At 56.8% G+C, this 26,137-nt stretch overlaps 1 protein-coding gene across 1 annotated transcript in view; it reads right to left on the reverse strand.

Annotated features, from left to right (window-relative positions):
• Positions 1-20,968, reverse strand: part of RASA3 (RAS p21 protein activator 3) — a 140,803-nt gene extending 119,835 nt beyond the window's left edge. Inside the window, exon 1 of the mRNA XM_030812473.1 lies at positions 20,785-20,968. Coding sequence (XP_030668333.1) covers positions 20,785-20,839 — 55 coding nt within the window. The 5' untranslated portion in view covers positions 20,840-20,968. The remainder of the gene's footprint in view (positions 1-20,784) is intronic.
• Between the last annotated feature and the right edge of the window lie 5,169 nt (positions 20,969-26,137).

The following is a 26,137-nucleotide window of genomic DNA, read 5'->3' on the forward strand; positions in this document are numbered from 1 at the left end:
CGGTCGGGGGCTGAGCCATGCTCTGGTCAGGAAGGACATCGCCAGACACCTGTCATAATCCAGGGAGGCTCAAAGTGAAAAAAAAAAAAAAAAAAACCTGAAACTGCAACATGGAATGGCACAAACGAGCTGCAGGCTGAGTTCTAACAGGCTGAGCCTCTAAGGAGGGAAATGTCACTTCCTGCGTCACACAGAGCCCAGCCTCTCCACATCCACTGACAGCCCTTGGTATTTACAACTATGTCCATGACCATCTCTGTTTCTCCAAAACAGCCTCTAGCTGCACAAGCTGTTCAGAAACCCTCATGGGTAAAGCAGAGTAAACCTCCATCTGTGGTCAGGAATTAGGGCAACCCCAGCTGCAACTGAGCAAAAACGGCACCTCCAGAGAATCATCGGATCCTGTGTCTGGGTTGGGGTTGGGGCCCATCAACTTAAAACAGCTTCTGTTTATGCTGGTGAAGGAGGCACAGACTTCGCTAATTCCAAGGAACAGGCGAGGGTGGGAGCTGTAGCGGAAGAGACAAAAGCAAAACGCAGATTCGCCCCTTTGTGTGGTCCCATAAGTGACACTGTCCCTCCCTCTCCCTGGAAACAGAGGCCCCCAGGCACCCCCTCCAGCACCTGGGACAAGGGCACACCAGGCTAATTTTTAATCGGATGGATCTAGTGATAGCAAATAAAGAGAAGGAGAACAAAACCCTCAGCCAGGCTATTGTGAATGGGTGTTACCAAAAAATGGCATTAGCAGGGCACCAGGGGCTAGGCCAGCTCCCAGGCAGCTCTGCATCTGCTCATCAATCCCCGGAGTCTTCCAACGGCCCGGGGCAGCCGGAACCTGGCCAGGTGGAGGGTTTCCACCACTAGAAAGTCAGGGCCCTCCCCGAAGGAGCAGAAGCTCTGCAGGTGACTGTTCGGGAAGCTGGTCTGCTCCTGATACTCCGCAGGGAGAGAATCACACTCTTTAGACCGGGGTCTCAGATTCCAGCCGGACGGGAACTCTCTGCAGGGCCTGTGGAAAGACAGATCCCAGCCCCAGCTCTGTAGGGGTGGGGCCTGCCACGAGCACTTGACGCACGTGCCCAGGGGATGCTGGTGCTGCAGGTATGGGGATGCCGCTAGGAGAGCCCCGGGTTAAGGGCTGGTAACTGGAGAATGGGGTGGGGGTATGCCAGCTCTCCCTGCTTGCCCTGGGGTCCTCCTTTCCCACAGCCAAGGTGCCCCGACTGCCAGCGCCCACTCCCCACGGGGCCGCAGGGTACACCAACATCTGAGGCAGAGGCACCGCTGTGGGCTCATCTCTCAGCTCAAAGGGTTTCCAAGAGAATCCTCAGCAAAAAAGCAACACTCCCTGTTCAGAGAGTGAATCAGAGGCCAGCAGGAGGCTGGGAAGGTGCTTAGCTCAGGGAGGGCTGGAGGGTGGGGCTGGGAGGCACTAAGGCCCTTGGGGCTCAGAGAAAGGCCCAGCCCATCCCAGCAGAGGCCGGCCAGGACTCCAGAGTGCGCAGAGGCCCTGCCGTGCACGGGAAGCCTTTCCTGACTTGGGGGCAGGAGCTGGAGGGCTGGGATGATCCTAAGGGGATGCTCGGCCATAAGCCACACGCCAACTCCAGAGCCCAGCAGCTGCTGCCCCTCCTGGGCTGTTTCCACGGATGAGGCTTCTCTGAATGTAAGTTTGTCTGCTCGGCCACACCAGCCTCCTCCTGGCACGTCGTCTCTCACAGGCAACTCCTTCCATGGAGACTGGGGGCCTCAGACGGCTCCTCCCAACAGGGCCCAGCACTTGGGCAGACGCGCCTGTGGCTTGAGCTCAGCACAGCACACGGCGGCTGGCGAGGAACGGAAGGAGAATTGGAGAAATATATCTAAAATGTCAAGCAGACCTCTGCTACATTCACTGGGAAGAACCACGTTGCTTCTGACGAATTTCTTAAAAAGAGAGAAAGATGCCAATGAGAAAACCAGAGGGGACAAATGGTACCTGGGAATGTAAAACAGTTGCCATCAGAGACTGGCTGGCTCACATCGTGTCCATCAATCCACCCACCACAGCAAGCGTCTGCAGTGTCTGTACTGTCTGCGATGTCCGTGCAGCTCGTACCATGTCCATCGGTCCACCCACCATGGTGAGTGTCTGCAATGTCTGTAGTGTCTGTGATGTCTGTAGTGTCTGTGATGTCTGTACAGCTCACACCACGTCCATCCATCCACCCCACCACGGCGAGCGTCTGTGATGTCTGTGCAGGGGAGAGAGACCTGCCCTATCCTCAGCGCGGCCCATGTGATGTTAGAAAGGCAACCACAAATTCAGCTGTGGAGTGCAAAACGAATTTCCTCCTGTCACACGCTAACTTTCTGTTCTGGATTTCCTGGGGTTTCCTTTATTAGACTCGAGTCCAGAACTCCTCTGGAAACATTCTCTGGGATATCTCGGCCTGGCACGCAGTGGGGTGAAGGAACGGGGACACGGACGGATGGAGGGAGACGAATTGATCAGCAAATGCTCCTTGCACATTTCCTAGCTCTGTCAGCCAAAGTGAGGTCTGACCACAAAAGCTACCCATTCACTTGCTAAATGGTGCAAAATGGGCCCAGACTCTCATTTTACCTTTAAATAAATAACAGCATATTCTTGTCTGGTCTTTAAACCACGCAGGCCAAAATGAATTGAGCACTATTATATATTTAATTGACTCATAAAAGCAACTTATTTTCCTTCATCCTTCGCCGACCTTTGTTTATGAGCATCACTTGATAATATGTGGGCAGGGTTTCAGCGTAAACCCGAGGGCAGGTTAAACACGCTCCCTCGAAAGCTTACTTGGCATTGATTTTTCAGCCACCTGCCCTCGTGTGCAGGGACAGGGCAGAGTCGTGACCGACCGTGGAAAGACCCACAGCTCCCAGCTCTGGGGACAACAGGGGGTGCTAAGCTGGGAAATTCCCAGGCACGACCCCTGGCCACGGGTGAAAGCACCCCCAGCCCCACCCCCAGTTGTGAGCTGCTGCAGGTTCCCCAGCCCCACCCCCAGTTGTGAGCTGCTGCAGGTTCCCCAGCCCCACCCCCAGTTGTGGGCCGCTGCAGGTCCCGGCAGGAGAAGGCCTCTCCACAGAGAGGCCGCTGAACAAGGCACAGGGCCAGGTCTGGCCGTGTAAAAATACCTGGAACCCATGGGAGGCTTCGCGTGTGGTGTCACCGGCAGCTTCCATTATGCCCAGCGGCAACATGTTTATGGCCCTGTACCGCCGTGCAGTAGCAGTTTTCCCGAGCGTCTCCTCCTGGGACGGCTGGTGAGGATGTGAGTTCAATAAATAAACACGCCACCTTGGTGACACAGAGGCTGGACGGTCACACCCACCCTCGGCCTGGGCGAGGCCACATGTCCCACAAAACACAAGGCTTGGGTTAGTGTCGGGCACGCGGGGGAGGTGCCTGCCTGTGTGAAGGCTGATCACAAGACAACTTCCCAGTTTACACAATGGTTAACTGATTCGTTAATACTCACTTCCTGTCACAAGAGACTCGTGCCCTAGAGATAAAGCCGTCAGAGGCGGAGCGCAGGCCTCGAGGCAGCTGGTCATTCCCACGCCCTCTGCAGGCCACGTGTTCCCCGCGCTGTCGTCTGCCCATTTGGTGGCTCCTCCCATAACACACAGCCTCCTGTGTATGTTTTTACCCTACAAACGCTCTCTAACCGGTCTGGAGGTCAGAAACAGCCACCGTCTCCTACCTCTGTTGCTTCTCAAGGGAAAAACACAGCCTGGAATGATGAGGAGCCCCCACGCCTTCTCAGTCTCCTGTAACTACGTTGCTACAGATGTATGTGTTTGTGTGAAGCTATGTTTAAATGTGAGATGATTCTTCTCGGTTAATATTTTACTTTCTGTCGTAACCAGCGTGCTTAAAGAAGAAACCCAAACGCTCTGTGAATGGGACACGTGCTCAGAGGCCGCCAGCAGTTGAGGCAGGTGACATTCTGGGGTCCCTGGGAAGTTGTCATCACCCTGCTGACATGAGTGTGGATGTTGAGGCCTGAAGGGTGACAGGTCACACAGCCAGAGACTGGCAGCGGTGCAGGGGCAGAACCCTGGGTCCCCCACGGGCCGGTGCCCTCTCAGCCGGCCTTGCAAGGTGCAGCCAACGCTCTTCAAGAAGACATTCTCTGGAGGAATCCTGCTGGTCCTGACGTTTTTGGCCTTGAGAAGGTCATCACAGACACCCCTCCCCTCGGGCCAGGCCTGCTGTCTTGTCTACAGGGCCCTATTTTATCTGAGGTGATTTGCAACTCTGAAACACACATACATAAACTAGAAATACTGTCCTCTCTATCAACCTAGAGACCCCCATCCCTACACCTCCTATTAATGCTTTTTCATAAACATGCCGCATTCTGAGGAATCCGAAAGACTCAGGCGCAGGACAGACCGCAGTTCCAAGCCACTGGGAAAGGGGAAACTGGTGACTGAGTGGCACCCGTCAGAGCCGTTAAAATGAGAGGGAAAACTGCGCCTTACGGCAGACGAACCCTTAGAAGAGGCAAAACACTACTGAGTTCATGCTTAATTTATTTGTAATGATAAAAGTGTTTTTATCACTTTAAATAAAGTTATTTGAAAAAAGTTATTCAATGGCAGCCTAATAATTTTACTTAATGAAAAATTAACTCTGAAAATACAGTTTCCACTATTCACGTGCAGCCTGCAGGTTTGGAGAATCCTCTGCATCAGTGTGGGGGGAGCACGTGTGTCAGGGTGCACGTGTGTGAGGGGAGCACGTGTGTGAGGGTGCACGAGTGTGAGGGTGCACGAGTGTGAGGGTGCACGTGTGTGAGAGGTGCACGTGTGTGAGGGTGCACGTGTGTGAGAGGTGCACGTGTGTGAGGGTGCACGTGTGTGAGGGGAGCACGTGTGTGAGAGGTGCACGTGTGTGAGAGGTGCACGTGTGTGAGGGTGCACGTGTGTGAGGGGAGCACGTGTGTGAGGGTGAACGTGTGTGAGAGGTGCACGTGTGTGAGGGTGCACGTGTGTGAGGGGAGCACGTGTGTGAGGGGAGCACGTGTGTGAGGGTGCACGTGTGTGAGAGGTGCACGTGTGTGAGGTGCACGTGTGTGAGGGGAGCACGTGTGTGAGGGGAGCACGTGTGTGTGGGTGCACGTGTGTGAGGGTGCACGTGTGTGAGGGGAGCACGTGTGTGAGGGGAGCACGTGTGTGAGGGGTGCACGTGTGTGAGAGGTGCACGTGTGTGAGGGGAGCACGTGTGTGAGGGGAGCACGTGTGTGAGGGGTGCACGTGTGTGAGGGGAGCACGTGTGTGAGGTGCACGTGTGTGAGGGGAGCACGTGTGTGAGGGTGCATGTGTGTGAGGGGAGCACGTGTGTGAGGGGAGCACGTGTGAGAGGAGCACGTGTGTGAGGGGAGCACGTGTGTGAGGGGAGCACGTGTGTGAGGGGTGCACGTGTGTGAGGGGAGCACGTGTGTGAGGGGAGCACGTGTGTGAGGGGTGCACGTGTGTGAGGGTGCACGTGTGTGAGGGGAGCACGTGTGTGAGGGGAGCACGTGTGTAAGGGGAGCACGTGTGTGAGGGTGCACGTGTGTGAGGGAGCACGTGTGTGAGGGGAGCACGTGTGTGAGGGTGCACGTGTGTGAGGGTGCACGTGTGTGAGGGTGCACGTGTGTGAGGGGAGCACGTATGTGAGGGGAGCACGTGTGTGAGAGGTGCACGCGTGTGAGGGGAGCACGTGTGTGAGGGGTGCATGCAACGCTCCTGTATGCACATCTGTGGGTGAGCACGTGTGTGGGGGTGCACGTGTGTGAGGGGAGCACGTGTGTGGGGGGTGCACGTGTGTGAGGGGAGCACGTGTGTGAGAGGTGCACGTGTGTGAGGGGTGCACGTGTGTGAGGGGAGCACGTGTGTGAGGGGTGCATGTGTGTGAGGGGAGCACGTGTGTGAGGGGAGCACGTGTGTGAGGGGGTGCATGCAACGCTCCTGTATGCACATCTGTGGGTGAGCACGTGTGTGGGGGTGCACGTGTGTGAGGGGAGCACGTGTGTGGGGGGTGCACGTGTGTGAGGGGAGCACGTGTGTGAGAGGTGCACGTGTGTGAGGGGTGCACGTGTGTGAGGGGAGCACGTGTGTGAGGGGTGCACATGTGTGAGGGGAGCACGTGTGTGAGGGGGTGCATGCAACGCTCCTGTATGCACATCTGTGGGTGAGCACGTGTGTGAGGGGAGCACGTGTGTGAGGGGTGCACGTGTGTGAGGGGAGCACGTGTGTGAGGGGAGCACGTGTGTGGGGGTGCACGTGTGTGAGGGTGCACGTGTGTGAGGGGAGCACGTGTGTGAGGGTGCACGTGTGTGAGGGTGCACGTGTGTGAGGGGAGCACGTGTGTGAGGGGTGCACGTGTGTGGGGGTGCACGTGTGTGAGGGTGCACGTGTGTGAGGGGAGCACGTGTGTGAGGGGAGCACGTGTGTGAGGGGTGCACGTGTGTGAGGGGTGCACGTGTGTGAGGGTGCACGTGTGAGGGAGCACGTGTGTGAGGGGAGCACGTGTGTGAGGGTGCACGTGTGTGAGGGGTACACGTGTGTGAGGGGAGCACGTGTGTGAGGGGAGCACGTGTGTGAGGGGTGCACGTGTGTGAGGGGAGCACGTGTGTGAGGGGAGCACGTGTGTGGGGGTGCACGTGTGTGAGGGGTGCACGTGTGTGAGGGGTGCACGTGTGTGAGGGGGTGCATGCAACGCTCCTGTATGCACATCTGTGGGTGAGCACGTGTGTGAGGGGAGCACGTGTGTGAGGGGTGCACGTGTGTGAGGGGTGCACGTGTGAGGGGTGCACGTGTGTGAGGGGTGCACATGTGTGAGGGGTGCACGTGTGTGAGGGGTGCACGTGTGTGAGGGGTGCACGTGTGTGAGAGGTGCACGTGTGTGAGGGGTGCACATGTGTGAGGGGAGCACGTGTGTGAGAGGTGCACGTGTGTGAGGGGTGCACGTGTGTGAGGGGTGCACGTGTGTGAGGGGTGCATGCGCACACACCTGTGTGCACATGTGGATGTTGCCGTGCGCACGTGTGCACACCAAGTGTCCGTGAGTGCACAGGAACAGCCGGTTAGAAGCGCCTTAGTCTTCCTGAGCACAATAGTAGCTCACCTCTCCCAGGAGGTTGAAAATTCTCATTATGATTCTCATAAATACGTGGCCACGTTGATGGGTTTGTCTTATTTATCCCTTACTCTATAATAACCTGGAAGGCACAGCCAATGTTTCCCTTATATCCTGAACAGCCCCAGTTCATGGGTTCCGACGACTGCAGCTGCCTCCTGGGAACCCCAGGGGGGCAAACTCAGGCCCACCCCCGCCTGCGTGAGTCAAATCCCCCAGCCAAGTGCCTGTGGGAGGACATTTTAGTGGGTGGGGAAGCTTCTGAAAAATAACTTTAACTAATATCTGTAATTAACACATCAAGTAAAACTAAAAGCTTTGCCTTGCCATTGTTGCCTTTTGGTGGGTGACCTTAAAAAGTCATCCATCTCACACTGACTCTATCACATCCCAACTCTAGCCCCAAATCCTAATAAACACACCAGTTAAGAATGCATGGCACATTTTTACAAGCCTCACAATTTTCTGATTAGATGCATAGAAACGTCCCAAATATTTCTGAAATATTTTATTTGAAAACCAATGTCACCACCACTTTTAAGCCACAGGCACACTAAAATCTGGACTAGCTTCTAAGCGAGTGGCAGCTTTCGAGCTCCGCACACTCATTGTGACCATCCACAAATCTATGATGAATTATTAACCAGACCAGGCTAGCCCACTGCCTGGCCTTCTCTGCTGAAAGTCAGCAGCTGTATCCTGCCTGAAAAACACCAGCCTTCTTGTGTTCATAAAACCCGCTGGTTCCAGTGCAGCTACCCAGAGGGAAGCCTTGGGTGTGGGCAGTGACAGGGGTGTGGGTGCCACCGTGGGGTCCCCAGAAGGAAACCAGGGGAGCACAGAACTAAATGGTCACCCGTGACAATGAATCATGATCTGGCGGAAAGAAATCAAAGCGCTTTTATTTGGGGATGACATTGGCTGCCTGCCCCTCCCTCTCCACGCCCCCGCTTTCCTCCTGACCCACCCACCCCAGCTCTTTTCCCGGGCCTGGGAAGGGCACATGGAGGGCAGAAAGGGCTTCCCTAAAGAAAACACAGAAATACACTTTATAAAACAAAATAAACTTAAAAACAAAGGCACTTAGCAAAAATGTAGTGAAAAGTGTTTTTTTCTTTCCAGTCTTTCATTTTCACTCAGGATTTCCATAAACACATTCTTGGGTCCAAATGCTGAGAAACCCTTTCTCTAAATACTCGAGGAGTGCTGAATGGAGCAGGAAATGATGAAGAGAGAAAGGAATGCCACTGATTCCAGACGGATGGGACCAGCTGGGGAGTTCAGGAAGCCGTACGGAGGTCCTGGAGACAACTGCTCACGCCTCTGAGGGGCGATCACTCAGGATCCCTCAGCAGCAGCGAGAGAACCAGCAGGGCCCCCCCTCCTCTCTCCAGCCAGGCATCCATCAGGGCCCCCTCCTCTCTCCAGCCAGGCGTCGATCAGGGCCCCCCTCCTCTCTCCAGCCAGGCGTCGATCAGGGCCCCCCTCCTCTCTCCAGCCAGGCGTCCATCAGGGCCCCCTCCTCTCTCCAGCCAGGCGTCGATCAGGGCCCCCCTCCTCTCTCCAGCCAGGCGTCGATCAGGGCCCCCCTCCTCTCTCCAGCCAGGCGTCGATCAGGGCCCCCCTCCTCTCTCCAGCCAGGCGTCCATCAGGGCCCCCCTCCTCTCTCCAGCCAGGCGTCGATCAGGACCCCCCCTCTCCAGCCAGGCGTCGATCAGGGCCCCCCCCTCTCCAGCCAGGCATCGATCAGGGCCCCCCACCTCTCTCCAGCCAGGCGTCGATCAGGGCCCCCCCCCTCCAGCCAGGCGTCGATCAGGGCCCCCTCCTCTCTCCAGCCAGGCGTCGATCAGGGCCCCCCTCCTCTCTCCAGCCAGGCGTCGATCAGGGCCCCCCTCCTCTCTCCAGCCAGGCGTCGATCAGGGCCCCCCCCCTCCAGCCAGGCGTCGATCAGGGCCCCCTCCTCTCTCCAGCCAGGCGTCGATCAGGGCCCCCCTCCTCTCTCCAGCCAGGCGTCGATCAGGGCCCCCCTCCTCTCTCCAGCCAGGCGTCGATCAGGGCCCCCCTCCTCTCTCCAGCCAGGCGTCGATCAGGGCCCTCCTCTCTCCAGCCAGGCGTCGATCAGGGCCCCCCCCCTCTCCAGCCAGGCGTCGATGCCGTTCGAGGGGTCTGGACCAACGAGCCCTGGTGGAGGACAATCCCCACAGAGAAACTCCGTGTGACCCTGCCCCACAGATAACACGGAAAGGGACTTTTCATCGTCAGAACATACTCATCTAGAGGTGATCAAACACTCTCTTCTGACTTCCTATCACCAGGCACGGGTGCAGAGGAACACCAGTAATTTCTTACTAATTACAGCTCGAGCACCAATGTTTGTCCACCGTTTTCTTCTCACACAGATCTAAGAGGATCAAGTTTATTCCCAGAATAACATCTGTCTCATTTGAATTCCAGCGAGCTTCCCTGAGTGGCACAGCCGAGCTAGGGGACTCCCCTGCAACACGCAGCCCCCTAAGAGAACAGGTCAGTGACAAGTAGGGGGAAAAGCTATCAGGAAAAAGAACAAGTTGTGGGGCCTAAAAACAAAACGTTTCTTATACAAATACAAAATATTAGAAAATCGCACAGCAGTTGCTAGAAAAGATCTCAAGTTGCGGAAAGTAGAAAGGCAGGTGCATCCTAGCACTGCGGCCGGGGGCAGGAGGCCACCCGCGGGGCATTCAGACCCTGGTGCCCCAAACACATCCCGCCGAGCCTCCTGGGACCAGGCCCCTGAGAGCCATGGGGCTGCCTGGAGAGTGTCCCCAGCCTCGGCCATGTGGGGTAGAATAAAAACGATTAAGAACTGCTTGAGAAGTTTTAAACTCCATGCATCCTACTCAGCACAGATTGGCCCATTTCTTCTGTCACGGATCTCGGCTAAAGGAAAAGCCAGCAGAACCCACCGGAGCCTCCCTTACCTCCACCCAACACTGCACATCAAGCCATGCAACCCTGCCCCAAACGGTCCCAGGGTCATGGGTGAGCATACGTGTGCAAGCACATGCGTGCAGTGTGTGCAAGTGCATGTCTGCATGTGTGCAAGCATGTCACAAGAGGAGACCTCCGAGGAACATAAGGATGCGGACTCCTCCCTCAGCCTGAACCTCTGCCTTTCGGGCACAGCTCGACCTTCGACCTTCGGCTTCCCCAGGGAAAGACTGAACGCCTCATTCCTCTGTAGCCCTGAGGACGCGGGCAGCCAGACCAGTCCCTGAGTGCAGCACCATGGCCGTGTGAGTTTGTGGCCCATCGCACTAGCCCCGTACAGTGAATGAGATACTAGTTGTTTACAGCTGTGAGTATGCACAGCCCCCCGCATGCTCTGGAGGGAGCTTCTCGGAATCTCCTGCCTCGCACCATGCAGCCGGGCTAGCAGAGCCAGGTTTGTGGGCCGAGTGCAGGTGACTGGCTGAGGGGCACATGGGGCTCAGAAGCTCCTACCTCTAGCCACCGCCCCTAAACTAACGAAGATTCCAGCCCGTGGGGCCCACCGCAAATCCCAGAATCTCAGCAGTCAGAGTCTTGGACATTAGTTGTCGGGGAGGGAGAAGATCTGGGAGGCCAGGCGTCCCTTCCAGGCTGCACAGCCGGCCGGCCGTGGAGGCAGAGCTTCCCCAGGCTGCTCCAGCCTCCAGGGCCCCTCGGCAGTCAGCCCCACCCCCAGCCAGCAAGGCTTCCTGAGAAGGCTGAGCTTGGCAGCTACAGCCTGGGGGCATCTGGAATTCCCCAGAAAATCCCTCATCCCAAAGGCCATGGGAAAACCAGCCCTGTTGAAACATCCCACCCTGACCTCAGAGGAGAGTCCGGCACGGCCAGTCCCCTGGGCTCTGCGCGCAGATGGTTTTCCCAGAACCGGTTCCTCTTCCTGAATCTCTGCTAATGGCCCTGTCCACCAGTGTGACCCCAGCCTTGGAAACCCCCATGCAGCCTGGGCCAGAGTGAAGTAGGGTCCAGAGGCTCAGGGCGCTTGGGGCCGAACCACCCCCTGCTCCACCGCCTCCTTCCTGCCCCCGGGCCGTGCCTGCCCCCGGGGGTGGGCTCATTGTGCACCTGGGAGCACCTGGGCCTGGGGGTGCAGGCGGGTCCGCCCCTGCCCATTGGAGGGAAATGTCCTGACGTGGAAGCAGAGGGCACAGCGTTCAGGAAGAATGAGTGGGGCCTCCACACAGGGCGGCCAGGGTGCTGCGACCCAGCTCTGCCAGCGCCGTCAGGGGCCGCCCCAAGTGAGGGATGCAGCTACCCAAGAGGGGGACGCAGCTAGGAAGGGGGGTCTCTGGCAGGTCAGCCCCGAGTGAGGGACGCAGCTAGGAAGGGGGTCTCCGGCCGGTCGGCCCCGAGTGGGGGACGCAGCTAGGAAGGGGGTCTCCGGCCGGTCGGCCCCGAGTGGGGGACGCAGCTAGGAAGGGGGTCTCCGGCAGGTCAGCCCCAGCCCTGACTCCAGGCCTCTGCATCTCACTGCTGCCCAAAGCAAGGACCACTGGCTGCCGTGACAGCTGCCACAGTGCTGAGCAGGCCCAGCCAACGCGGCACGAGAAGGGGCTCTAGGAAGGAAAAGGCCACAAAAGCGCCTGGGCTGTGGGCATCAGAGTCCACCACAAGACAACCTTCCCGGGTCCCTACACCCTGGATGCAGCTTCGGTGCGCGCCCGGCATGGAGACGCTCCTGCTGCCAGTGTGGCTTTGGGGACAGCACTTTGCTCCTGGAGCCTCAGAGGAGGAGGCACAGTCACCACCGGACGCCGAGGTGGCCGCCCCAGCAGGGGCCGTGGGCTGAGGCTGGTCCTCGGCCTCCCACAGCAATGGCTGCTCTGGGGAAGAGAAAACACAGAGGGGACAAGACCAAGGCAAACTAGCTGCTCCAGCACCTCGAGGATTTGGAACCAAAACAAGAAAGCTCCAGAGCTGAAACGAAGAGCGAAACCTTTTCCTTCAGAAGGAACACAGCTAAAGAGAAGATTTAGGGGTGCACGCAAGGGCCCTCAGCTACTCTGTGCAGCCCCTCAAAGCAGGGAAAAGGCCAGGAATGAAACCTAACGCAGAAATGGGAACTGGCTCCAACGCCACACGAACAGCCGGCCTGGGTCGATCACACCCAATTCAGACCCGGGCTGCAGCTTGGAGACGATGAAGTCCAAAAACCAAGCTCCAGGAAGACACAGTAACAACCACCCCCGAGCTTTGTCAGGCATCCCAGAGAATCCTCCGTCCTACCCTGGGCACGGCACGAGCACCAGGCAGGGAGGGTGGCTCTCAGCAAGGGGCTGAGGACTCTGGCCCATCCTGGGGCGAGGGAGGCACCCACGGGGTGGGCCATGTGGGGCTGGGAGCCACGGCCCCCGTGCAGGTCCCGAGCGGACATCTGTCCGGTCGGTGGTCAGAAAAAGGATACCCACGGTGTCTAGGAAAGACTCAGACCCCTTTTCCATCTCTGGAATTTTATCCTATAGGCAGTCAGGGCCAAGACAGATGATTCTTTACAGGTTGGAAATTATTCGGGTAGCATAAAAGAAACAATGTAAAGAGGAAGGAACAGGTGCAGGAGTCGTTCCTCGATCAATTCCAGGTCAAGGCACTGGTTTCTGTCCCCAGTGCGGCTCCTGTCTCCTGACCCAGCCCCCTGGGGTCCGGCACGCTGTCTCTCGGGACCCAGGACACGCAGGTCAGCACTGCAGCCGTTACTAGCTGTGTTGTGATACCAGCAGGGCACTGACTGTCCCCGGAACAAAACTGAGCCTTAAATTTGGGTGATTGTTCCAAATGTGGGATTCAAGTTTATTTGAAAATGAAAACTAAGAATGCCAAATTTCAGGGCAGCTAGAGCTACAGCCTGAGGGATCCAACCCTGTCTGCACAAACACACCTAATATTTTCAGACACTCATAGAACAAGGAACCACTATTTTTGAGAAAATACTCACAAAAAACAAAATCTCCTGGACACTCTGATGCCGTTTGACCAATAACCCATGGGGAAACTCACTTCCGGGGATCCAGGCCTGACGAGGGGTTTCCCGGGCACCTCGGTGACTCTGGAACTCGCATCTACAGCAAAGCTTGAACGTTTGTAACTGTTCACTTTGGACTCTGCCTCACACCCAGAGAGACCCTGAACCGTCTGTCGCAGGTGACGTAACCCTCAGTTCCCCTTCACCTGTGCCAGAGCCTCCCAGAAACAAAGGCTGGAGCCCCAAAACCTCTCAGGGGCCGGGGCCTCTCAAGGGCCAGCCACAACTGCACTCCGCCTGTCACTGCCGGACGCGCGCTGCGGCCTGATGGAACCACCCCCTCACCTGTCCACACGCATTTCCCACACAGCACATCGTCTTGAATGAAGGCAAGTTATTTTCTTTCTCGGCCTTGGCGTCCTCCACAGCCGACACTGTCCTTACAGTCTGTGAAGGGAAGATTTCTAAGCTCCGCCTTCGTTCTCCACTCACTCACCCACCGTATACATAGTTGCACGTTGATGCATAATAGACATATACTTGCTGCTACGGAAGGCCTTGTATTCCTGTCTCTTCCTACCACAGCACTCCTGCCATCCCACAGGTAATCCAATTAGCAGGCTGTGTGGGTCTTATTCCTGACCTGCCTGTGTTTATCATTCTTCTAGGGGGTGGTGTTGGGCGCTCTCATTTTGCTTCTTTCTAATCCTATGCCGTGGAACTTCCTGCGAGTCATGTGGTTTGGCCTGGGCTTAATATGTTCCTTGAAAGCCACAGGGCAGCCCACGTGTGGATGCACATGACACAATCACCGTTTCAGTTGGCGATTACTCACCGGGCTGTTCCTGCATTGCTACAAAGAAACACCTGAGACTGGGTAATTCAAAATCAATGAGGTTTATTGGTCACGGTGCTGCAGGCTGTACTGGAGGTATGCAGGCATCTGCTTCTGGGGGGCCTCGGGAAGCTTCCAGTCATGGCAGAAGGTGAAGGGGGAGCAGGTGTCTCACACGGCGAGAGCGGGGGCAAGAGCGCGAGGTGGGAGGTACCGCCGCGCACTTTTAAACCACCGGATCTCGCGAGAACTCACTCACTATGGTGAGAACAGCACCAAGGGGATGGCGCTGAGCTGTGCATATAAATCCACCCGCAAGATCCAGTCGCTTCCCACCAGGCCCCACTTCCAACAATGGGGATGACAGTTCGACAGGAGATTGGTGGGGACACCCGAACCCTCAACATTGCTTCTACTGTTTGCTATTCGCTCACTCAGCCACTGGCCACAGGTGCTGCTGCAGTAGACATGTCTGTTCATCGCCTTCACCTACAGTTCAAAGCTAGAAGCTCTGGTTCATGGTAAGTCCCTCCTTTCCCGCATGAACACAGACCCCTGCTCTGACCCGCGGCTGTGTAAGACGAGATGTGCAGTGAGCTGCCTCCCCGACCCCCCACCACAGTTCCACAACTGCTGTCCAAACTCGCACCCTTCAGAGGTACCGGCACCTGCAGGGCGTGACACCACATCCCCATGGGACGCCGTGTGCCCCCTTCTGTCGACCCATCGGCCAGAGGCCCATCCACACGTCCCACTGGCCCCTCCAGCCAAATTATCTGGGCCCCTCAAAGGCCAGGCCGTGCATCTCATCACACCAGCCCAACCCAAATGATTTCTGCCCTTCCTGAGACCTCACTCTCTCTTCAGGAGCACGTTCAAAGCCATCCCTCCCAGACACCCAGATGACAGCCAAGACCAAAAACAAAAGCCGCCTCTCCAGGGTGTGAGCTCTCCCGGCTCTCAACACCCTCCTACTTAGTAAAGTGTAGCTCTTTTTCAATTTATATATTTGCTCACATAGAAGTCCAGTTCATTACAGACGAACAGATACCTTCAAATTCTGCTAGAATAACACCTCCCATCTATGAAGATCTGAGCAGGGGAAGCACCTGTGTGCATCTAAGTCCCATTAATCTCTGCAAAAGAAGGCCTTGGCCTCCACTTTCACAAACCAAGAAACCAAGGCAGAGAGAGGTTAGGGGTCATCTAAAATCAAAGAATTGTCAAGAAACGTGGCCAGCACGCAGTCTCGAGTGTCTGATTCCAAGTGGGTTCGCTGCGTCCGCCTCTCCTCCGAGGGCCCCCAGGAGCCCTCCTCCTCACCAAGCCCCTCGCACCATCACTCAGCAGCCTTCATTTTCAAAACCTTAGCAGCCACCACTTCGCTTGTGGCTGTTTGCAGCCAATACGTCCATCTCTTTCTAAACATATACACATCTATGTTTAAAACATGACGCGCCACCTGCAAACACAGGGTGCCACAGCCTCAGGTAGACCCTCTTCATCCACTCTGTGCCTGTGGGGTTCGTGCGCTCATTAGCTCCAAATGCCTCATTTGCTTCCATTAGCTCCAAAGAAGCAAACCAAAGTGTTTTCCACCAATGCCAGATTCCCTTCCAGGAATGACACCCCCAGGGCTGCCTCCGGTCCACACTCTGCCCTCCAGTCCGGCACCCTGGCTGAGTCCACCTGCCGGGCACCATTTGCTCACACGCCTGAAGGCTGGGTGGGCGGCTGTGGCCCTGCTGAAAGGATCACCTCTGCATCTCCAAACTGTCTTCCCAGCCCAGCACACCCTGTGTCTTGGGCCTCCCAGGCCACTGTCCACCCACACAGACCAGCAGCCCCTTCCTTCCTTCCCTGCCTGAACACCGCCTGCCGCGTGTCCCTAAAGTCACCAACAAGTCTCTCTGTTCTCCAACCTTCCATGATTCCCTCCATTCAAATCCAAGATCACAGAGAAGAAACAGCTCTCCAAACTGACAGGCAGGCTGCAGTGGTGAGCACCTGTGTCCCACCTACTCAGGAAGTTGAAGCAGAAGATCCCTTGAGTCCTGGAGTTGGAGAGTTGGAGACCAGCCTGGGCAACGTAGTGAGGCCCAGTCTCAAAGAAAAAAAAAATTAATGGACAATACTAAGTGGTGAGGAGAAGAACTCGAATCCCAGGAGCCCGTGGAGCTGGGCCGCTTGGGCCCAGATAAGTCCGTGGGTCTCCCTTTCTCCACCTCAGTGTCGTGGAGTTTCGAGAATTTAGATAAAATCAGATAATATATGGAAATGACCCCCTTAGCATCTGCATCCCGCCTCCACACCCACACACACACACAGAAAACCCACTCCCCTTTCCAGGCAAAGCCCGGGCCCCAGGCTGAACCTGCCCCTGCCGGAGCCCCTGCTGTTTCCCAGGTGCAGCCAAGCCCTGCACCTTCGTCCTCAGGGGTTAAAAATAGCACAGGCAGCTTAGCTGAGCTCGGTTAATAAAATATCCAAGTTAATTTTAGCATTAGGGGAATCTAAGATCTCTGATGCCAAGGCCCATGTGTGGCCACACGGCCCCTCCTTACACTGTCAAACAGACACAGGGAAAGCCACAGCATGGCCAGTATCCCTCCCTCACATTCACAAAACACTTCTCTTACCTGAGTGAGCCCTAGCCCTGTGAAGACACTGTTGCTACTTTCACTTATTAAACAGACCATCACCTAATTTGATGCTTGTAACAGCCCTGTGCCCAGCGGCCTCCACCTCCCGTGAGGGAGTCCATCAGGCTGAGAGTGTCAGCTGCCACTTCTAGCAGAGCCGGGCCCGGAGCCCTGACCTTCTAGCCCAGGAGCTGGGGCCAGGGAGGCACAGTCCAGGGGACCCTCCAGGCACCCCACTTGTCATTCTCCCTATTCTCACCTGGTGCCGCCTCCTCCTGCTTCAGGTGGGATTCTGTTTGTGATCAGGAGAGGGATAGCTGGGGCTGGAGGCCGGCAGCCCCTGGCCCTCAGTGCCCCACAGGTCTGCAGGCACCAGCGGTTCAATGTTGGGCCAGACCGGCCTTGGGTCTTCTTCATGGACAAGCTCCAGCCTCACAGGAAGGGAGCAAGAGCCCAGCGGAGCCACGGGCACTGAGCCCAAAGGAGAAAGAAGGGAATGACCAGAGAGCCACGGGAAGCCCCACCGAGGAGCACACGGCAGGCCCGGCCTCTCACGGACGGCATTCCCAGGATGCTGACTGCCTCCAGCTCGACGGCAGGGTCACAACGGTGCAAGAGCCTTTCTCATCCTGGGTCGCAGGGCTGGCTTTCTTTTTTTTTTTTTTTAACAGATTGAGAGAAACACCTTGTGTATTGCTCTTTACTGAACACATGTATCAAGATAAGGTGCCCATTTAAAAACAAGCAGTAAGTATTGTGGAAACGGAAGACACCACTGCGAGGGGAGGAGGCACTGCACGCCTTGGGGGCGGGGGCCCCAAAACAACGCCGTGGCCGTGGCGGAAGTGCCCTCCCTGCGGGTCCCTGACTCATGGAAAGTCAGAAGCACCGGCTTCCTCAAAGCAGCGATCACATAGGAAGTGTGGCTCGTCATGCATGATACACAGACTCTACCGTGAAAGGGTGCAGAAGGACATATCCAAAAGGATTCCACAAAACTGAAATGCAGAAAGCCAGATTCTTCAAGACAGAGACTCCAAATTGTTACCATCGAAGCACCTCACTTCTACGTGGCACTCCCTCTTATTACCTCACTTGCAAGAGGTGGAAGGACAAAGAAAGAGGAAGGCGAAAGGAGGAAGAGATTCTTTCCATTTTTCCCAATTTCAACGTCTGAATGAGGCCACATACCACCACACATTTCAAAGCTATTTAAGCATTTAAATGGCCAATGCCCCTATACCTTACAAAAAAGCTCCCAATCCCCCCAAAAATGTGCTGCCTTTTTTTCTTAGTATGAGTAGTAGGAGAAGTGCTTCTGGTATAACTTTAGGGACAATTCTTGTTCTGGGAGTGAGGGGCAGGGTGTTAACTTAATCCTGAACAACACTGCCTTGTACGTTCCCACCGGATATAGCAGACAACAATTGCCTGCCTTCTGCAAACGGAAAAATGAGGTTATGAAGGGGAGGACACGGGTCCTGGGTCATGCAGCAAATCACTGGCAGACTCAGGCGCAAATCCAGCGTGCCTGGAGACAACGCTCAGAGGTGAATGACGGCGAGGGGCCCTCAAATCAACCACAGGGGCACCGTCTTGTCTGCATCTTCAAGACCAGGGACTCAGGCAGGGCAAGTCAGAGCCAAGGTTGGCCATGAATGTGGATTAAAGAAAGAGCCTGAGGAGCTCAGTGGCCCCCTGGCACCAGCGCCGCACAGGGTCATCCTCCACTTCGCTTCTACAGATGGGCTTTCCACTGGAGCCCCGGGGTATCGGGCCAGCAGCACAGTTACATGAGACTAACCCCAAACCAGCGCACCCACAGGTCACCCTCGGGGTCTCCAGCCCAGACTGCATCTCCGCTCGAATGCAGGAGGTGCCCTGTCTCCCCAGCTACTTGGGGCACAGATACCCCTCAGGCAGCCGGCCCTGCAGGTGACCTCTGGAGGGGAGAGGAAATGGGGACTTCTCGCTGCAGCCACATCCAGAGAGTCGGGCAGCTGCCATTTGGGCCTCTCTACCCGTCCTCACTGCTGCTGCCCCTGGGAGGGTCAAAGGTTCAGATAATATCCAGGCCCCACATGGGATGAGCAGCCTAAGCCTTGGCTGAGCTGGGGTTTCACTGGCTTGTTTAAAGTGGAGCACAGAGCCCGACCAAGTGGTGGCATCTCCAAACCTCCTTCTCTCCGAGGGATCTTCCAGGGGTGCCTGACCCCCACGCCTGTTGGAAGTGGGGCCGAGTGCCCGCAGGCCGGTGAAGCTGCCTTCTGGGACACTCAGGGTCTGAGCGTCTGGTCTGAGACTCTGGTCTTCCCTCGCCCTCCTGTTCTACTTCCCATGCCTTCTGTAAAGCCCTGCCGTGGACTGAAGCGCAGCCCTTCCTGGGGTACACAGCGAGCATGCTGTGCTGGCTGTGGGCCCCCACCCCCGAGCCACAAAGCCCCGGGCCACCTCTGCCTGCTGCCTGGAGACCTGGCACTGCCCCACAGGGGCACCCACCTCCAGCCCTCCTGCCCCTGTGACTGAGGAAGCCCAGTGCTTCTCACACCTCTCGGACTCGCTCGCTGAGCCAAGCAGCCTTGGCTGAAGGAAAGAGCAGCAAACTGACCCCCACGGGCCGCGACCTTTCCCCACCCAGGCAAGGCGACCTCAGACACTTCAGGGAGTGCCAACTCTGGCTTTCCTGTATGAAAGTGACAGCAGATTTAAACCACATTAACAAAAGAAATCCCTCCTCTCTGGACTACTCAACGCGGAAGTGCTGCCACATCCTAGCTGCAGCGCTTCTGGGCCAAATATCAAGAGAGTGTCTCAGCGATGATCCGCAAACCAAAATAAAGCCGACAGGAAACAGCCCGCTGGTTTAGGGGAGCGGGAATGCCTCTGGCAGCATCAAATGTCATCAACAACTGACACTCAGCCCGTTCCCGGAGGCCTCTTCACAGGGGAAGAGGCCGGCTGCGAAGTGCGGCTCAGTGGGGGAGAAGGACCGTGGGGCCCGCGACACCGCAGGCCCTGGAAGCCTCTCCAGCCTGAACTGCGCTGTGGTCCAGCACACCCATGGCATGAATATGGAACAGTCACTCCAGGAAACGGTCTTGCTCTGGGGGAGGGGGAGGACTTCCACATCACTCTCCCAAGATAAAACAACCAGGGAAAAGCAGATCCCTCCAGATAAACCAGAAGTCCAGACACAGCCGCCTCTCCGGAAACGCCTCCCGGAGCCCACTTTAGAAGCTGCTGAAGCCCAGAGAAACACCGCAGCCTCGCAGGCCCTGGCCGCCACCAGCTCGCCCGCCACTTCTCAGTGGAGGAGGACTTGGTGCCGATGGGTCCGGGGTCTCCCCGCCCTGCGGGAGCCCTCAGCCAGAACGCCCACCAGCACACACGCACACATGCACACACACACACGTGCACACATGCCCACACACACGTGCACACATGCACACACACAAACGCGCGCACACACGCACCCACACACAAATACACACGCGCGCACACATGCATCCACACACAAATATGCACCCACACATGCACCCACAAACGCACGAGCACACACACCCACCCACACATGGACAAACACAGGCACACACAAACACGCGCGCACACAGGCACAGACGCGCGCGCACAGCAGCAGCAGCGCGCCCGGGCCTCATGCCCCTGGGGAGAGGCGTGAAGGAGCCTCCACATTCCCCGAAAAGGAAGTTTCTGGGCGCAGCGGAGAAAGGGAGATGCCGAGACCCCGACGTCAGTGGGTTTGACACCTGAAGTGCTGGCGCCCAGACAGCCTCAGGCGCGCGCACTCCTGCAAACACGCGGGGCACACGCTCGGGCGCACACGCGGGGGCGCACACGCGGACAGACGTCCCTCGGCGCGGGGACCCCACCTCCTCCGCCGCTACCAGGGACCGGGGCCGCTGCGGGCGCAGAGGAGGCGCAGGGAGCCGCGTTCCCCCGCAGCCGACTCGACCCAGCCCGAGCCCCGGGGAGGCGGGGAGCTGGGTAGGGGCCGCGGCGCCGGACCAGCCGTTCTCCGGGGAGCGCGCCGCGCCTGGAGGGCGTCTCCGCCGGGGTCCCCAGCAAGGATCTGGGGAGGGGAGGCGGGCGCGGGAGAGGACAGGGTCCGGCTGGGGGGTCGGACGCGTCGCTGCCGGCGGACACTCACCGATCTTGATCTTCACGCTCTGAAAGACCCGGAGCCCCTCGTCCTCCACCGCCATGCTGCGCGTCCGCGCCCGCCGAGCCTCGCCCCGAAGCGCGCGCCGAGCCCGGGCAGCTCCGGCCGAGCAGGAGGAGCGGCGGCGCCGGAGCCCCGAGCGCGGCCGAGGGTCCGCCCGCCTGCAAGACCGCCAGTTGGCCGAGGGCGAGGGCGGGGACCGGGAGGCTCCGCCCGCGGCCCGGCCCCTGCTCCCAACTGGCCCGGGCCCTGCAGGGGCGGGGTTGGCAGGGACCGCGCTGGCGGGCGGCGGAGACCCGCGGGGCGCAGGGATCGGCTTCCCCCGAGGCCTCGGCCCCCGCCCCTGCCCCCGCCCCGCGAATTGGCCGCCAAGCGGAAGGGACCCCCGCGGGCTGCCTGGCGGAAGAGACGAAGGGAAGTCGCCGGCGCGGCCCGAACCCGCTGAGCAAGGCTGAGCGAGGCTGAGCGATTCACTCGCGGATGAACTTTGCAAAGAGAAATTCACGTACAACGGTCTGGCAGGGGAGGAATCCTGCGCCCAGCCCCAGCTCCTGAGACGCGATCCGAAGGCACCTGCTGCAGACGCACGCGGGGGGCGGGGGGCGGAGGGCTGGGGGCGGGGACACATACACGCACACACAGCCCCCCACCCCAGACCCCCCGGCATGGGCAGGTCCCCCCGCAGTCCCCCTGCAGACCCCGGCATGGGCAGGTCTCCCCACCCCAGTCCCCCTGCAGACCCCGGCATGGGCAGGTCTCCCCACCCCAGTCTCCCTGCACACCCCGGCATGGGCAGGTACCACCCTCACCTCTCTTTCTTCTGTCTCGAAGTCTCCTCCTCCCTGACCTCCTCTCTGAGGAGTATGTTTGTGTGTGTGTGTGTTCATGTAGGTGTGTGTATGAACTGAGACTCTACACTCCCTCCTCTATGTTGCAAAACTTCATTGCACCCAGCGCCACACACACACCCTACACATATGTACACACATACATACACCACACATACACTACATATACATACACATACACACCACACACAGACACACCACACACATACTACACACATGTGTACACACATACATATACACACACCCTACATACACCACACATACACACACCACATGTACATATATACACATGCACACGTATATTCATATACACACAACACAGACACCACACACATATGCTACCCACACACATGCACAGACATACACACACACTAAACGTACACACACCTACGTGAACATACACAAACACACACACACTGCATAGAGAGGAACAGGAGCTTCATGAAGATAGAGGCCTATCTTTTTCCACTGCTTATCTTCACTTCCTAAAAAGCAGTTCCATGTGTTGGAAAAATTAATGGCCTTTCTTCCCCTGACTGCTGGGATCCTGCAGCTACAGGGGCCTCTTGTCGTCAGCCCTTGCATGCCTGGTGCTCACCGGGGCCAAACAGGAGGTTAAGGCGGCACCCCTGGGTCCAACCCAGAGCCTCTGCGTCTAGCGCTGGCCCTGGGTGGCATCTGCAGTGGGTGCTGTGGACGCCATCCACATCCCTGCTTTACGACGGAGACTATGCTTCCGTTTGGGGCCACTGAAAGCAAGCCAGCTCCTGTGTTTCTCCGAGGACCAGCGGAGTCCTCTGTGGCAGCCCAGCCACAAAGCTGCTTCTCTGCCATCCCTCCGCCCTCACAGGCCTGCTGATAAACTCAACGCAGATCTCGCTTTGGTGTTTGTTTCTAGGGGACAGCTGGGGTCAGGAGTGAATCTCCAGGCTGCAGCAGTGGCAGCCGGGATAGGAGCCCCTTGGAAGGAAATGCGCTGGCACCGGCAGGATCTCGGGTGCTGGAGAGTTTGGGACAGTCGCAGATACATGGACTGTGGAATCAGGTGGCTCGTGTTGAGGGCAAGATAATGAAAAGATCGTCACCTGAAACAAAATGATGGCACATTAACGGGCCTCCTCAGTGCCACATAACACACTCATCTCCTGTGACCAGAGGAAAGCCAAAAAACTGAATCAGGTCCAGGACTTAACTGCATAGAAGGCAGAGCTCCAGAGAAGGCCAGGTGCTTGGCCATGGAAGGTGCTGTTCCAGGGCAGGTGCTCAGCCTCGGAAGGTGCTGTTCCAGGGCAGGTGCTCAGCCTCGGAAGGTGCTGTTCCAGGGCAGGTGCTTGGACTCGGAAGGTGCTGTTCCAGGGCAGGTGCTCAGCCTCGGAAGGTGCTGTTCCAGGGCAGGTGCTTGGACTCGGAAGGTGCTGTTCCAGGGCAGGTGCTCAGCCTCGGAAGGTGCTGTTCCAGGGCAGGTGCTCAGCCTCGGAAGGTGCTGTTCCAGGGCAGGTGCTCAGCCTCGGAAGGTGCTGTTCCAGGGCAGGTGCTCAGCCTCGGAAGGTGCTGTTCCAGGGCAGGTGCTTGGACTCGGAAGGTGCTGTTCCAGGGCAGGTGCTCGGCCTTGGAAGGTGCTGTTCCAGGTTTGGGTGCTTGGACTCAGAAGGTGCTGTTCCAGGGCAGGTGCTTGGACTCAGAAGGTGCTGTTCCAGGTTTGGGTGCTCGGCCTCGGAAGGTGCTATTCCAGGGCAGGTGCTCAGCCTCGGAAGGTGCTGTTCCAGGGCAGGTGCTCGGACTCGGAAGGTGCTGTTCCAGGGCAGGTGCTTGGACTCGGAAGGTGCTGTTCCAGGTTCGGGTGCTCGGCCTCGGAAGGTGCTGTTCCAGGTTCGGGTGCTCGGCCTCGGAAGGTGCTGTTCCAGGGCCGGTGCTCAGACTCAGAAGGTGCTGTTCCAGGTTCGGGTGCTCAGCCATGGAAGGTGCTGTTCCAGGGCTGGGTGCTCGGCCTCGGAAGGTGCTGTTCCAGGTCCGGGTGCTCGGCCTTGGAAGGTGCTATTCCAAGCTCTGGACCCTGACCGGGAAGAAGAGAGGCCCTGAGGCTTGCGATGGGGCCATCTGAATGAATGCACTCAAAAATCTTGAATCCCAGATTCCTCTAAATCTGCTGGGCCTGAAGAGGTGTCACATTTCTCTTTGTTAAGGACAAATGCTGTTTCTGTGCTTGAAGACACTGCAGAGACCTCTGCAAGGCGACATGCCTGCCACCCACCTCCTGCTCAGCTCCTCCAGGTCAGCATCGTCAAGCTGGAGAAGTGCTGAGGCTGAAAACTGAGGAAAAGACAGTCGGCCAAGGAGCTTCAGGACCAAAATGCATGCACCAGCATGAGCCAGGGGAAAATGCAGAATTAGATCCAAAGAACGCTGGATTCAGGGGAGGCAGAATGTAGAGTTAGATGTTAGAAGTCATTGACATGGGCGCATTTGACCATGATACAGGGTTCAGCACCTGGGAGGTGCTCTGTGCTGCTAGGGTGGCCTTTTCAACTTGTAAAATGAAGCAATGTCCCACATTAAGCAGCTGTCTGTCAGGATTGGAAAAGGCACTCCCAGGGTCCAGGCTCACTGCACTGGCTGGTGGCCCAGGCCCGGACATCAGCAGGGCTGGAGCAGGGCTTCTCTGGTGCTCCTGCCGGCGGCTGAGGTGCACAGTCACCCTCAGCTCCCGGCAAATGAGTACTCCTCTCCCAGTCATGATGGAGAAAACACGTGTCTCCCTGACTCACTCCTGAACCCAGCCACAAACTTCACTGGGTTAGCCTCGGTCCATTTCACTCCTACATCTCGAAACTGTGGTCCTCTTTACGATACCACAAGAACTTGGGGGGTGGACAGTCCCAGAGAAAAAGTTTGTGCTGCACAAATGGATACTGGGCATGACCTGAATGCCCCACAGATGGTCGACTCGGACCCCACGTGCATCTCTCCCCAGTCGGTCCCTAAAACCCACCCTCAGTGCTTATCCAGGCACATCGGAGCAAGGCGTCTGTATGTGCGGCCCCCCGGCCCACTGAGAAGCACAGGGGCTGAGGACACATCCAGGGCTGCCTCAACAAAATGCTGCCCCACAGAGCTGCCCAAGCACCAGCCTTCTCACATGTGTGTTCTAAATGAAGGATTTGGTCATTCATTTCCTAAATTAGAAAGTTGTCCCTTAGAGCTGTGATAATAAGAGCCAGGAAATAAAATATTGAGAGATGAGAGGAACAGATGATGACCCAATAGAAAATCTCTATAATTTCTTCTTTTAATGACCTTGATGTTACACTTTGCTCTCTTTGATATACTCTTCTGTTCACGTATCAATCCATTGACAAGTGGACATTCATTCATTTCCAAAACAGCATTATTAGATCATATCTGAACAATCTACTTTCAAAGGATTTGAAGCCACATAAATGACCAAGTACACAACGGAATAGTTTTTGGAGGGTTCAGAGTAAGAACTGAAGGAAGAATGGTGGAATCAGGCATCTGAACCTGAAAGAGCCCATCCTGCCAGGTGCATCCCAAGGGGCTCACTGGGCCTGAATTCAAAATGGAGGCATGCGACCCTCTGCTGACTAGAGGTCACATGCCAGCTCTGCGTTCCCGGAAGTGTTGGAACTTTCACAGCTGTCTGTTCATGTCGCCGGAATCAACCGAGGCCAGAAAATCCCAGTTTGCCCTCTGGACCAAACCAATAGACTGCTACCAGGCTCTACCAAACAGAATGAAGCAAGTCTGCCTCCCTTATCTGCATAAAGACCAGAATGAGAACCTGGGCAGGAATTCTCTTGTAGAAGACAATCCCATCTTTCTTCTCTGGAATGCACCTTTGTTTTGTTCCAAAGGCAGCATCTCCCAGTTTGCAAACGGCTTGCTGGAATAATGTCTCTTTCCCTTTTTTTTTTTTTTTTTGAGATGGAGTTTTGCTCTTGTTGCCCAGGCTGGAGTGCAGTGGCGCAATCTCGGCTCACCGCAACCTCTGCCTCCCAGGTTCAAGCAATTCTCCTGCCTCAGCCTCCCGAGTAGCTGGGATTACAGGCGTGCACCACCATGCCCGGCTAATTTTGTATTTTTAGTAGAGACAAGGTTTCTCCATGTTGAGGATGGTCTCGACCTCCTGACTTCAGGTGATCCTCCCACCTCAGCCTCTCAAAGTGCTGGGGTTACAGGCATAAGCCACTGCGCCCAGCCTGTCTCTTTCCTTTTAAAAGAAACTTTTTTTTAGTGGATTTGTTGACATATCTAAGGTGAGGACAGCTGAACATAAAGCTCCACACTGAGCTTCCTGATAGCCAAGTTGAAAAGGGAAATATGGAAATATGAATCTTACACAAGTCACATTATCTAATAAAAGGAAGTGTGTCAGACTTTCAGGAAAGACAGTACTTTAGCCCACAAGGCAATACAAGAAATTTTTTAGGGAATTCTTTTCAAAAGGAATATTGGACAAGTTAGGGGAGGATGTT

Source organism: Nomascus leucogenys, chromosome 5 (genome assembly GCF_006542625.1).
Source record: "Nomascus leucogenys isolate Asia chromosome 5, Asia_NLE_v1, whole genome shotgun sequence".
In the NCBI taxonomy this organism is placed as follows: domain Eukaryota; kingdom Metazoa; phylum Chordata; class Mammalia; order Primates; family Hylobatidae; genus Nomascus; species Nomascus leucogenys.